This window comes from Chaetodon auriga, chromosome 4, assembly GCF_051107435.1.
Source record: "Chaetodon auriga isolate fChaAug3 chromosome 4, fChaAug3.hap1, whole genome shotgun sequence".
Classification (NCBI taxonomy): domain Eukaryota; kingdom Metazoa; phylum Chordata; class Actinopteri; order Chaetodontiformes; family Chaetodontidae; genus Chaetodon; species Chaetodon auriga.
The window spans coordinates 4,009,818-4,024,084 of record NC_135077.1 but is presented as its reverse complement, the minus strand read 5'-3'; the positions used below and the strand labels follow the sequence as shown (position 1 = coordinate 4,024,084).

Sequence of the window (14,267 nt, the reverse complement as noted above, 5' to 3'; positions counted from 1 at the left end):
GTACAAGAATTAATCATTTACAGAGAGAACTACTTTCTTCAAGATACCTTGGGGATGATTAACATATTGAGTGTAGTGATGTCGTTGGGAATGAGTGATACATTGTACATGTACACATTCTTTCACCACATTATGTGTAACGTGATGGCTTCCCCAGAGTGGAAATTTTGCTTCTCTGGTTTATTTGTTTACAATTTCTGTACCGCAATTGAACTTTTACAGTAAAATATGGAGAAAGCAGGATGTGATTTTCAGACAACACTGTCAAGCGAGTGGAATTTGAGTAGTAAATTGCGAAATGACCTAAAAATGTTTGTTAGTTTGCAAATGTTGCGCATCATATGCTGGTGCAGATACATTTTGAGTGCCTTTTGAACACACTGAAACAAGGAAATAAATGAGTTAAAAGCCTCTGTTGTTAAAGGGGAGGTCATTGCAGTTGCCCGTGCTTGGTTTTAGCATGAAGGTTACAGTCAGTGTAAATTGAATACATTTTTATTTTAAATTCTTCGGCTGGGTCTCATACAAACAAACACACACTTTCTATCTTGCTGAATTCTTTCGTTCTTTCTTCCCCCAGCGCTCCCTCACTGAGTCAAGACACACATGAGCACATTTTTATGTCTAAGCTAGGGCTTCCACTTTCCAGCCAGAACTGCAGCACAGTCATGTCCTGGCCTGCATGGCTACAAGTTTGGGACATACCTCAGTAATACTGGAGCACACATTGATCTGCCCACACTGCCACACACCTCCAAGGCTGTTTTCTTTCATATTTTATCATTTCAATGAATTTGAGCAGATTTTGGTACTGATGGTTGTACAGCTGCACAGTAGACAGTGAATATCAAATAGCATAATGCTTTGTTAGTCTTTTACCCATATCTTTTCAGCTCTGAGGATGGCAGTCAAGTGTGTCTCAGCTGGAAATGACATCATGTTATGTCTCCAAGAGCATTGTTGTTTGAGTTGTTAGGGGCAATACCTTCAGTTAGAGGTGGTATGCTATCTTGAGTGAGAATGCTACAACTGCATACCTGTGGGGTGTGGCCTCAGGCCTGCATGCAGCATTTACATTTGAGTAGGAAAATCAGATTGGGAAGCTTCTTCCTGGCCTGTGAGTTTCTGTTGTTCCGACATCTAAAATGTCAGCATGCAGTTCCTGCTGGCTGTGATTCCCTGCAGCTTGATGAAGGGAGGTGAAGTATAGACAGTTTGTAGGGTTGCATAGCATGTTTTGGTTCTGATGTGTTGAAGGTTTACACTGATTCGCCATGCTGCCAGAAACTGTCACTACTTGTGTGCACTCAGTCAGACATGTGTGTTTCATCCTTTGCTCATATTCTCTCATCTCTAATAGGAACAAAAGTTCTCCTATCAGGCGCTCCCTCAGCCTTATCATCATGTATTCCTACACGTCTGTCTGTGTATGTTTGCACTCGTGAGTGAGGGAGTAAGCTGATACTGGTTTTTCTTGTCCACTCCTACTCCTTCGACTCAGTGTAACTGTACCTCCCTCAGCCTGCAGAACAAACAAACCACAGCAGTGTTTATAGTGCACAGGGGGTATTTGCACATCCAACAACACACCCACACTTGTGCTCAACGAAGTCAGGGGGCTCTACCTAGTGGCTGGAGGCAGGTCTGTCTTGTAAACAGGTTGAGTTGATTGGGTGTGAAAACATATGCAAATATTATTGGTAGTAGGGTGTCTTTGTTACACAAGAATGAGGGAGTGGTAGCACAAAAGAGGGACGTCTGACCGGAAGGTTGCTGTTTCAAAATCCAAAACTAACTGAAATATGGGTGGGGATAACAAGTGACTCCTTTTTTTTTTTTGTTCCTCCAGCAACTACTGCTGAAGAACCCTCAAGGGAGGCGTTTAGCCTCAGGCTGCTGCAATAGAGCTGTTCAGAAGTCGAATGCTGTGCTTGGCCTGTGCAGCTCCCAGCAGGTGTCTGTGCGTGAGACTATGGAAAACCGAGTCAGGAAGGTGAAAGCAGGCTTCAGGATATTAACTCCAGGGGTAGAGGAAGTATTTGAAGCTCTTACAGAAGTAGAAGTCCTGCATTAAAAAATTTATTTGAGTAAAAGTACAGAAGTATTATCAGCAATATGTACTCATAGAACTGTGAATGCTATGTTTTTTTGTAATCATACAAGTGGCATTTTATTGTTCAGTGCTGGTCCAGGTGGGGCTAATTTAAGCTAATTATATTTTGTAGGACACTGTAAAAAATGTATAAAAACAAATCAGATTTTATAATATAGTTTATGTGTAAACTCTATCAGTAAAGTAATTAGTGACTTTAGCTCACAGATAAATGTAGTGGAGTACAAAGTACAATATTTCCTTCTGAAACTGAAGTGTTAAGTGGCAGAAAATGGAAATACTCCAGTAGATTTACCTCAAATTTGTACTTTTAGGTTACTTTCTGCCACTGATGAACAAAGAAAGTTCACTGCAAGTTTCTGCGACTTTGCTGTCCAATCAATTTAGAAAACTGAGTTTCAGTTTAAATATTTCAGGCTAGATGTGCTAATATAGTGAGAAATGCACATAAAGCACATGTAAACAATGTGTGGTCTTTCTGCGACATGATGAGGCTCTGTGCACAGCCGCCCAGCAGCATAGCAGTTGAGCTGTATCTGCTTTCTCGGCCGCTGCCCATGGCACACAAGCAAAACAAAATACCCATTGTACTGTAAGAGCCCTGAGCACAAACATCAGCAAACTGTGCCACCCTTACCTAGCCTCAACAAAACAGGGCCCTCATTCATTTTCAGTTGCAATCCAGCTATCTGTGCGACCTTTGAGAGGGTTTCCACATTCCAGAGTGGAGTTATTATAAATGCCCTTGATGAATCACCTTGAGGAAGCGCTGAACACTTGAGGATACATGTGGCACAGTTAACGAAGCACATGAAGCACGCTGTTTTGTGTCCCAAGGCAGAATGCATCGATAGTTATGAATGGAAAGGAAATGACAGTGATGTGGTTAAGCAAACGCCCCTTCAGCTTCAGCTGAGCTTGCACAAACCAAACTATCATGAATTGATGTAATTTATGCTTCAACTGTACTATTTTTGTCTGTTTGGTTCTCATTGCAAGTTCTTATAGGACAACCACAGAGTTTATAAAGACTTTAAAATCTGAAAAATGAAAAAATGTTCCAAATGACCTTATGACCCCTCAAAAAATTAAGCAATGTCTACTCGGGACCCCTTGTTTCATTGGTGATTATCCACATTTAGATCATTCTTATAGACCAGAAGAGGTAAAACAAATTCCAGTATTTCTTGAAAAAAAAAAAAAAAAAAAAAGCACAAACTATCACTTTATTTTAGCCTAATGAAATACTTTTTAACAGGCTAAAGGTTCCAATAATAAAAAATAATATGTACTCTTGTGTAAATTCAGGTTATTAAAGCCCCCAAATCCCAGAAAAATACACAGATGAACCAAGTATGACTTGAACTGTCCCTACAGCCCAGAAGTCTGTGAGCTTTATGAGAGCTAAATCATTTTAGAGTCTAAAATAAGGACCATGACTTCAACGCTTCAAGTTCAACACTTTATTTTGTGCTTTCTTCTTCAAATATTAAAGTGAATAATCTCACTTTTGTTTTAAAAGTATTTATATAAATAACATTTCAACAAATCACAATAAATGTTGCTATTTACAGAGTCACAGGAATATTCAGTCCAATTCCAACAATAAATAAGAGTAAATTCAAAGCCTAAGGACATCTAATTAAGAGAAACAAAACTATGAAAAGCAATCAGGGTGCACCATATCAAGTTTTTGTAAAAATGTTTAAAAACACATACAACTGTTAAAATTCTTACACAATGTAAATAATGCAATAATTAGAAAACACTGGGGAAACTATCTACAAATGTGCACTCCCAATTAATAGGGAAAACAGATATATAAGGTGCCTAAATTGCACTGTGCAAAAGGGGTGTCTAGTGTATGTAGCCACCCATCAACTGAAAATAAGCTGCCAAGACAACATGTCCTGTGACACATATTAATGCTGAGCCACTGTTAACAAAAAATAGAATCCTTTACACAGCAATGAATTCAAGTCACCAGGTTTGAAGCCAAAAAAAAAACAAAAAAAAACAAAAAAACAGCACCCAGACATCTGACTAAATATGAATGTGAGCGAAAAGCAAGTCAATCATATCAGGCACACATGAAGCTCGGGCCACGTCTATCGCTGTCTGACCGCTGACGTTGGCATGCTTCAGGTCGGACTGCGGTGCCAAGAACTCCACCACATCCCGGTGGCCTTGCCGGATGGCGATGTGGATAGGCAGGGCGCCGCTCTTGTCTGGGACGTTTACTGAGGCGCCGTACTCCACCAGAACCCGCAGCGTGTCCAGGAACCCTGTCCGGGCTGCGTCATGCACAGGCGCTATCCCATATTTGTCCTGCACGTTGGGGTCTGCTCCTTTTTCCAACAGCAACCTGGCGATCTTGGAGTTCCCCATCATCATCACCTGGAGGATATTAGAGGAGGGTGGAAGAGAGCTCAATACCTGTGTGACTCTAGATTCTCTCAAATAACGAGACTTTAACAGCCTCCACAGGTTATCAGTTAGTTTTCATTTATCACATCAAAGTGAAACAAATGCAGTTTAGCAGACAGTGTCTTCATTAAGGTGATTATGAGAGAAGCTGGTCTATTTTAACACAGTGAGAGGTGTCTCTGTTTGGTGGAGCTGAAACGACTCGTCAAGTAACTACCTAGCAAAATTAACTGGTGACAGACAGGATAATAAACTTTAAGTATAAAATCAATTATCAGGCAAAACTTCCAAACATTCACCGGATCAAGCCTTTCAAATGTGTGTCTCTATTGTTGTTATTTACCAGTTAATGAAATATCTTTGGTTTTTGGGCTGTTAGTTGCACAAAATGAACACTTTTTGAGGTCTGAGGGAATTTTTCTCCATTTCTGACATTTCAGACTTTTAAAAGACAATCAGCTGCTTAATTGACAGAGAAAACAAATGTTAAGTGCAGGCTCGCCATTTAGTCTTCCCTCATTTGTATAAATAGTGCGGACAAAATATCAGAAACACCTCTCAGCATAAAAACACTGCTCCACAGCACCAGAGTAAAGAGTACAGCCTCCAAAATGACCAGAAGGCTGACTAGAAAACATCAGAACTTTATTTATATCGCTTAAATTGGCAAGTGAGTGTGTATCCTCTATTTTAAACAAATCATCAAATACTCCACATCTTACTGGAGTTGACCTGGTATCCAGGCCATCTCAGGTACTGTGATCTGGTACTACTAGATTCTAACATGGAAAAAAAACAAACAAAAAAACCACTAGGTCTTCATACACGGTGCTGTGACATATTCATAACAGGAAACTGTTCGAGAGGAAATTCAACACAGCCTTATGTCCTGTTACGTCAAGAGGAAAAGTGATGAGTCTACCGCTAGTGCATGTCTGCAGTCAACACATGGGTCAATGTGATCATTTATCCACATTCCTGGAGATCGCTGCTCACCTGAAGCGCAGTCCTGCCAAATTCATTGAGAGTATCAGGATGCACTCTGCATTCCTCCAGGATCCTCCGCACCTCGCTTGTATTCCCTCTGGCTGCTGCCCCCGTCAAAGCTTTACCGGCATCCATCTGACTAAGGACCATTATAGTCTCTCTCTGCCTGGTCAGTGAGAGATGTACAACCACAGTTATACCGAAACTCAGCCACGGGCTCTTTGTGATGGTGATAACAGCGTAATGAACAGCACAACGGTAACACCAGGATTCAGGAAGACGGCTACAGCTAGCTACTACAACGTCGGGCTAACGTAAGCTTCAGTTCCCTGTTGACGCCATGTTATCGGACTGCGCTAGCGTAGTGTTACATGTAATGTTGAACCAGGTCGTTTAACCACACTGAAAAACAAAGCTGAGTGAAAACGGTCTGTCGACAGGGACGCGTCACGTCAACTGAATCTTACAAACAATTAGCATCCGGCTAACCGCTAGCATAAAAAAGAGAGCAAACCGAGGAGCTGCATTGCATACCGTGTTCGTTTCCTTAAGGTCCACAACGTCGCCAAGAGTCAAATCCCGCTGTTTCTAAAGACCAGTAAATTTTAAATACAATCCAAACAAGGAAGATTTATCAACATTAGATAATACATTTGCGCGCTGAGATCCACACAGCGGTGTCTCCTGACTACAATTTACAAACATTGGAGAGAACACGCGCTGGCCAATCACAGCTCGCCCATAGGGTGTTGCTCTTCCATAGATGGTAAAAGAGGCGGGGTTACAACTCCGTTACTACACTATCACTGTGGTAACAGCGACAATCGACCAATCAGAGCCCGCATCGAAGAAAGCGGGCGATTTGTATACGTTGAGGTCTTCAAAGGCAGTTCATTCACATTTCTGATCTTTGGTTGAATTTCTCCAGAATCAAGTGTTGAAAAAAGGCGGGTGTAACTTTTTAATTTTAGGCGGAATTTAGTGACTGTGATTGCACAATGCATTTCTACAATATGAGGACAAAATCTGCCCTATGTCGTGTTGCAAACTCATTAGAAAAACAAAGGGGCACAACAAAAATACAAAGGTTATTAATGACAAATTGTTTTACAGGAAAAATGTCATTAAGCATTTAAATTATTTGCAGTGGCCCAACTATGGAAACCTTAAACACATTAAAATCAAGTCGCACACACATTTGATAAAACAAGATTAGTGACATTAAACAGAGGAGGTGAAATTTAAAGACATTCTTTGAGTCCAGTCAGAGTGATCATTGATGCTCCTCTGGAGGTGATTAAGTAACGGTGATCCCTCAGGCTTTACACATTGGTCCTCAGCTGGTAGTCTAAATAAAAAGAGAACAAATGTGAGGATACATTTCTACATCCATGTGTATCTGATCACTTGCTTAAATAGTACAATATGTTCTGACAACAGTGTGTCACATTATATGGAAGTCTAGTGGAACAATGTCAGTGTACCTCCACTCTGTGTAATGTACCGGACCCACGGTAACGCCTGGTAACCACTTTTTTCAATGATCTTCATATATCGCACCTGGTGAAAAAGAGTGAGTGAGACAGAGAAGCACAGCGTGTTGAGGCAAGAACCATTAATGCGCATCGCCAATTAAAATTAAATCTATCTTGCCAGTCTGAGCACACAGTATCAGCTCTCACAGGACCTGACATGACTATCCACGGGCTGGAAACGCCCTCTGCAAAGCAGGGAGCTTCTCAGGTGATGTTCAGAGCTTTAAAAATGTCCATATTGATATAAATAAGACATCACACGCTTCAGATCCAGAATCATATGTTTTTCTCTCATGTGGACTTGACTCATACCACCACAGGCCATATTCTTCAGTTCTTTGGCATTAAAGGGGCGCCTCAGCATAAACACACAGACCTGCAAGCACACACACCTGTATTCCTGAGACTGTGAAGTATGGGATTTCAAATTTGACAGTGATGGGAGGTTTGCCCTCGAGCTCATCGTTCTCCACACTGGGCAGACCAAAATGAGCTCTCATTAGAAACTCTTTGCCTCCCTGGATGGATGGACACACACACACACACACACACACACACACACACACAGACGAAAGGATTAGACAAATAAGCAGAAGGACATAACAGAACACACATATATATATATATATATATATATATATTCAAATTTTGGATGAAAATGTAAGACATAATGCAGTATACATTAAAGAAAGTCATATAATCTGACGTAAATGCAGCTGTGAATTACTTACAGGGAAAGACTTGATGGTCCACACCACCAGGTTCTTCTCAGGCACATATTTGGCACTGCCTGTGCTGGTTTTGAACTTGGGGGAGTCAGCATCACTGGGGACAGGGACCCTCACTTCCACATTATTTGCCACAGACTGTTTTTTAAATTGTCCCTTTGCCTAAAAACACAACACCATATAACAGGATGTTATAATGTGTAAGCCTCTTTCTTGCTGGTGCTCAAATGCACCGTCGGCTGTTATTTTAAATGTAGTTCATGGTATTGTGTAAACAGTGAACAACAATTGGAGACACAAGTATCAGACTGATTCTTGTGCTTTAAGGCTTTTCTTGGCAGACACATCTCCAGTGGCACAAAATGATCATAATAAAAAGCTTTCTTGTTGCCAGTCAAGTCAAAAACACAGATGTTCAGTACCTTCACCATGATTTCCACTCTACTGTGAGAGAACTTCTCTATGACGGACTCGATCCATATCAGAGGCTTCACCTGTAAAAAAAAAAATGAAGGAGAGGGTGTCATCATACAAACATTTTTTACAATTAAAAGAACATAAAAATGCTTTTCTTAATATGCACATTATTCAACAGACATATCAATTAATGATTATCATGCATAGTGCTATTCAAGTTGCACTACTAGACTCATTATTTCTCCACATTCTGTATTACATTTGCACAGTGAACAATTCATGTACTGTATATGGCCTTAAGTACTGCAAGTGCTTTTGAAAGTAATTTCAATAAGTTTGTGTTTGTGTGTCTTGAATTCCCCTTCCAGGGATCAATGAAGCCATGTTTCTTTATCTCTCTTTATATCCTGCCATGTCTAACAGGTAGAACATGATATTAGCAGCATCAGAACACCAATTTTTGAACTCTGACCTTCTAAACATACATGTATTTACAGGACTTTAGGTTTAAAGCATGTAACTAATGCACTGTGCCAGCCATAAATATGGCACATGGTGTAAGTTGTAAAGGTACTGGACTGGACTAACGTGGGTGTTGATGCGGTAGGACATGAGCTCAGACTCCCCGTCCGGAGGAATGAAAGAGATCGTTCGATCGCTCTCAAAGCGAGAGAGACGGACGCATTGGTGGAACTTCACATCTTCCATCACCACCGTCTTTCCCTTGTCACCTGAACACAAAACCATACAATCAGTGCTATCACTTAAACATAACTGAAGCAGATAGATGAGCTACATATGACGGATGGATGTGGCTGGACGGAGGCTGTATACATACGTCCAGTGAGAGCAAAAAGCACTCGATCGTTCAGGCCCAGCCGCAGTTCGGGCATCCCAGAGAGCATGGTCTTCAGCTTGATGCTGCCCACGATGTCACTGCTCATCACACTGCCATTGGCATTCACCTGAACAAACAATACACTTTGGTAATAAATCAATTAAATGAATCATCAGATTTTTAACATGGTACTCACAGCTCTGAGTGATAACAAATCAGCCCTACACTCCTTCTTACCAGGACATTGATGGACTCGATGACATCGATGAAGACCTCGTTCTTCTTGTATTTGATCCCCTCTGATCTCCAGGACACAGCATTGGTGACGGTGGTCGGCACCTTGGACTTCGCCACCTCGAGCTTGGCACCTTCCTGAGTGATGTATCTGCCGTAGATGAGAAGAGATTACCAGCTGTGATTAAACACACTCTTTACCAAATACACAGCATATTCCCATGTCTACATGTGCCATGTCTGTGTGTGTCTTGCAGGGTCTCACTCCTGTAGGATCTTGCTGTCAGTAGTCTGAGGGAACCCAAAGTCCATCAGCTCATCCAGCAGCTCGTAGACAACAACAAAATTGTCCTGAATGCTCTCCTCCTCCAGCTCTTTGAAGTACTCTGTGAACACCTGTATAGTATGCAGAATTTTTTTTTCTGTGATGCTCCGAGTTACTTTCACTATTACTGTCTTTGACTGCCACTCTTCCACTGGTTCTTCACATAAAATACAATTAGATCCTCGGAAAACGTTCAACAAATGTTCACAACGAACATTTCAAGTATAAATCTGCATGTGGGACTCACCTCGACTAGTTTGTATAGAAATGAGTACACGAGGGAGGCATTGGAGTTCTTGTTTGTAGTAGCCACCACTGCACAGAGACCAGGTCAAGGACTATTTCACACAAGAATGTTTTGTTACAGTCAAAGTAAGTGATACTATGAATGAAACGGTGGTAACATCTAGGACAAGGATACGGTAGAGGTTGCTGTGTTTGATCCACATGAAGTGAACGCTGCCGTGTGACAGCACAGGGCAGAGAAGGCCCTCCTCTTCATGCTGCATGAGTAAAGGCATGAAGTGGTCGATCTCGGCCATGTCCACATCGCCTTTGTAGTTCCGACAAATCAACACCTGTGCGGGGAAGTAAATGACATGGTTATCAGACACCTGCATGTTCAACTGAATATGGCAGTTAGTAGTTACAGAATAGAAAGTTTTACTCATTATTAGAGCTGAGAAATAAGAAACTAAGAAATGTTCCGCTTCCTCCAGAAATGACAAGAAACGATGTGGCAAATGTAGAATTAACTCTGTCACAACAAACAGTTTGACGTGTGACCTGCTGCTGGACCAGAACCGCAGATCTAAAGGGAAAAGCCGTTACCAGTGAAGACGGAACAATTGTCAATCTAATTTTATTACCCAGTAACAGTAAAAGTTTCCTAGTTTTAGCTTCTCAGTTATGAGCATTTGCTGCTTTTCTTTCTCTAATGTGACAGTAAATTAAATATATTTGGGTGTCTGTCTGTTTGTGGGACAAAACAAGTAATTTGATGACATCACCTTGGTTTTTTACTATTTTCTGACATTCAATAGACCAAATGATTAATTGAGGAAACAATCAGCAGATCACTCAAAAATTAAAAATATCATTAGCTGCAGCCATGGTGGCAACTAAGTACATTTACTGCTAGTACTGTACTTTAATACTACATGCCACTTTTTCTTCCCTCTACTCCACTACAATTCACAGGGAAACATTGTACTTTTTAATTTGCTACAATTATTTGACAGCCTCAGTAACTTTGTAATTTAAGACTTTTGCAAGTTTTTAATTTAAAAAGTTGGGCTCCAGCCTCATAAAAGTGAGGATTTGTTGCATTTCCTTTTAATTATTTTCATTTGTTTTTATTCATTTGGGGGTTTGTATCTTTGGTTGGACAAAACAAACTCTGTCACTTTGGGCTCTGAGTAATTGTGAAGGTATTTCTCTCTATTTTCAGAATTTTTACAACAAAAAAAGTAGCTTTGAATACTTTTACTTCTAATACGTGAAGTACATTTTCCTTATTATAATTGCATACTTTTACTTGAGCAACATTTTCAAAGCAGGACTTTTTTTACTGTAAGGTATTAGCACTTTTACTTAAGTAAAGGATCTGAATACATCCTCCACCACTGGTTGCAGCTCTACATACATGACATTAGTACAGCAAACTGCTACATACCAGTACAGACCAGTTCTGTCAGTGCCTGCTGTAAGTCTGCAGACACTTTCAACTGTAAGTAGAGTAATGATTTAAGATTAGATGGACGCAAAACAGGTCAAACCTGCTCAAGATGTAACAACATAAGGTCACAGACCACTGCAGGCTACAGACCAGTGCAGGTTATGGGTCAATGCAGGTCACGGATCAGTGCAGGTCAGAAAAGCAGCAGCTTGCTGGGATCAGATCAAATGAAACGTCACACATGTTGTTGTGGGAGTATCACACAGTGAACATCTGAAACCATGTGTGCATCCATCCCCGTTTCTCTGTTACACTGGTCTGTGTGTCAGGTTACACTTCCTGTCTGGAGGGAGAGGGATGTTTGAGCCAGGCACTGTGACAACAAAAACCAGGTGACAAAAATGTCATGGCTGAAAGCTGCTGGAGGACAGGTGTTGCAGCACAATTGGTTACTTCCACTGACGTTATTTCAGGCTGAAGCGTGCATTTTCCACTGGCAGACATGTATCCGGAAGTAAAGAGGAAAAAGGCCAATGAATGAGTGTGTCGCAAGCTCTACATTAATTTTTAACGACGCATTAATGTTTAACAGTTAAAGCAACTGTTTAAAAACGTAGTTAAAAACAGCAAAAATGATGAGTAAGCGTGGGTGTTCGTCATTTTACACCTGTCGCGCAAAGCAAAATAAGCAATCGTGGGGTGTCCACGGTGAGTTCCAGGATTAATCTTACCTTCCCCTTCAGATCCAGCACAAACACAGCGGAGGCAGACATCGTGTTTGGAGCCACAGGAGCGCAACATGCGACTCAACAAAGCAGACAAAGTTCAAAGTCCAACTCGAGTCTTCACGGGCTTCAGTTTGGTTTCATTTCATCCAAAGTGGACACTTTCATCGGCCTGAGGTGATCATGGATTCCACCGTGTCTTTTTCCTGAAGGTGCCGTGACGTCACCGCACGCAGGTGAAACATTCACCAGCTCACCTGAGGAGAGAGGGGGGTGAAGGACGGCGTGCTGCTCGCTTTATACACCAGAGGGCGCTGCAGGCCCATAAATCAGAGCCGGGCCAACGAGCGACTGCATGACCTTTGAGTTGATCCATTGTCTCTTCCATGGGAAGATGTTTGGTTTGGGTTTTTGGCTCACAGCAGGAATAATAAGCAGACATTTTAGCTGACAAATCTTATCATCCTCCAGCAGATCGTTTGTCCCTGCTGTGGTCAATAAAAGTAAAAAACACATCTGCAAACAGAACAGCTGTCAAAAAGCGTGGTACCAGTATGTCCAGCAATGTTTCTTTTTATTCATTTATTTATTTTATTTATTTTATTTATTTTATTTATTTATTTATTTATTTTTATTCATGCTGTGTCACCCTTCCCCTGGCTTTACTTTCTGTTTATTGTTGTGCACTCCTGTGTGCTTGATCTGTGCTCATAAACAAGATGTAGGAGGTTTGACTGAAAGTGATGATCCTGTTCTTTCTCTCTGTGGGTGGAGGGTTTGACCTGTGTTTTGTTGTTTCTCGCATGTGTTTGTAGACTTGATTTGACAAAAAAGAAAAGAATGAAATGTTTTTTAAAGAGCTCTGTAGAAAAATTAGGCACAGTTTTTGTCATCATGTTGCCATGGTAATATGGGGTTTCTGTCAGAATACAGGACACTGCAACAGACTGTTTTCACCGCAGACATTTGTTATGTCACAAAGGGAAAAGCACAGCTGGAAATACTGAAACTGGTTAACTCCACTCCGCTGCCTCGGATTCAGGGTCAATCAAAATAAAATCATGTCACATCATGTCGCACAGCTTCTCTCCAACAGAAGAACACTGGATGCTTCTGTAATTCTTCATCTCAACACGTTAATTTTTCAACTGCATGGAACAGCAAAAAGTGGGGACCTCAGGATGAAATGTGTCTTTCACAGGTCATGGATGTGTGGCTGTATAGAAAATGAGTTCAGAAATCAGAACAAAAGCAACTTTCAACCACACTGATGAGTCTGGTGACACCATGGTGATATGAAAGCCATGTGACCGCAATTTAACAAACAATATCCAAAAGATAAACATTGTGCACCAAAAAAAAAGTAAAAAAAAGTGTAGTACTACTTTTATGGTATTATATATATGTATTATGTATTTCTCTTTATACAGCAAATTGATTGGGGTGTTTTGTATCATATGATGTTGTCGTTTGTTCTTTGTTGACATGAATGTTTGTCTGACAAAAACCTTGTAGGTCAAAATGTTGCATTAATGAAAACTTCAGTGTCCTTTCAGTATTACTTACTGATTGTACATTACTCTTAGCACATACACATTTGCATTTGCACTTTTTACTATATTTTCCTTCTTCTTCTTCTTCTTCTTCTTCTTCTTCTTATTATTATTATTATTATTAGTAGTAGTAGTAGTAGTAGTAGTAGTAGTTGTAGTAGTAGTATAGTAGCTTGTAACTTTTTTTTTTTTTTGAGCAACTTGTGCTGTAACAAGGCAATTTCCCTGCAGGGATCAATAAAGTTTTTCTGAATATGAATTAAGCCATTTTTTTAGAAGTACACCAGTCTTAAAGTAGGGTGCATAGTTGTGTTTCTGTAGCCTCAAACAGTAGAGCAACAAAAACTGACATGTAAGGACGAAAGGGTGTCTTCGTGTGTTTGTGAAGGGTTTTTATGCTCTGAAAGGTCGGCTCTACTTATATCTGAGACTGTGTGACCTGCAGCCTCTGGCCTCAGGGTTGCAGAAACACTAAGCGATCACATGCTCGGGGAGCTTCTTAAGCCATAAAGCTTGTTCTACAAGATCTCCAAGCCCCCCGCCGCCCTCCCCCCACCACCCTCCAGGCCTCTTTGTGTGGTATTATGCCCCAGATCCCGATTCGTATTCCTATGTCTGCTTCCTGTGCAGGAAGGCAGTGACTAAGAATAACACAGCCATAACAGAGACATGTGAATGTGTGCCTTTAAAGGCCAGATGGAGATCTT

The 14,267-nt window shown here is 40.9% G+C and overlaps 2 protein-coding genes across 3 annotated transcripts; both read right to left on the bottom strand.

Annotated features, from left to right (window-relative positions):
- Positions 1-3,563: 3,563 nt before the first annotated feature.
- Positions 3,564-6,230, bottom strand: cdkn2d (cyclin-dependent kinase inhibitor 2D (p19, inhibits CDK4)). Of its 2 annotated transcripts, none has more exons than XM_076727466.1 (3): positions 6,062-6,230; positions 5,537-5,693; positions 3,564-4,510 (listed from the first exon to the last, which is right to left on the bottom strand). In XM_076727466.1, exons 2-3 carry the CDS (start codon positions 5,675-5,677, stop codon positions 4,157-4,159), a joined length of 495 nt encoding a protein of 164 aa, XP_076583581.1. In that variant the 5' UTR covers positions 5,678-5,693; positions 6,062-6,230; the 3' UTR covers positions 3,564-4,156. The 2 variants fall into 2 exon arrangements, with proteins under 2 accessions (XP_076583581.1, XP_076583583.1); XM_076727468.1 differs by having other exon boundaries at positions 5,537-5,689; positions 6,062-6,194.
- A 360-nt stretch (positions 6,231-6,590) lies between these two features.
- ap1m2 (adaptor related protein complex 1 subunit mu 2) lies at positions 6,591-12,195 on the bottom strand. The gene is made up of 12 exons (XM_076728761.1): positions 12,014-12,195; positions 10,026-10,182; positions 9,852-9,919; positions 9,545-9,675; positions 9,283-9,430; positions 9,046-9,172; positions 8,796-8,938; positions 8,213-8,284; positions 7,794-7,952; positions 7,455-7,580; positions 7,012-7,087; positions 6,591-6,875 (listed from the first exon to the last, which is right to left on the bottom strand). The coding sequence occupies exons 1-12, from the start codon at positions 12,053-12,055 to the stop codon at positions 6,850-6,852; spliced, it is 1,275 nt and encodes a 424-aa protein (XP_076584876.1). The 5' UTR covers positions 12,056-12,195; the 3' UTR covers positions 6,591-6,849.
- Between the last annotated feature and the right edge of the window lie 2,072 nt (positions 12,196-14,267).

Coding starts and splice junctions, on each gene's coding strand:
- ap1m2 (XM_076728761.1), bottom strand. CDS start 12,055: ATGTCTGCCTCCGCTGTGTTTGTGCTGGATCTGAAGGGGAAG. Junction 9,676..9,851: donor TTCTATACAAACTAGTCGAG/GTGAGTCCCACA, acceptor CATACTATACAG/GTGTTCACAGAGTACTTCAA. Junction 8,939..9,045: donor GCTTTTTGCTCTCACTGGAC/GTATGTATACAG, acceptor TTTTGTGTTCAG/GTGACAAGGGAAAGACGGTG.
- cdkn2d (XM_076727466.1), bottom strand. CDS start 5,677: ATGGTCCTTAGTCAGATGGATGCCGGTAAAGCTTTGACGGGGGCAGCA. Junction 4,511..5,536: donor TTGGCAGGACTGCGCTTCAG/GTGAGCAGCGAT, acceptor AATATCCTCCAG/GTGATGATGATGGGGAACTC.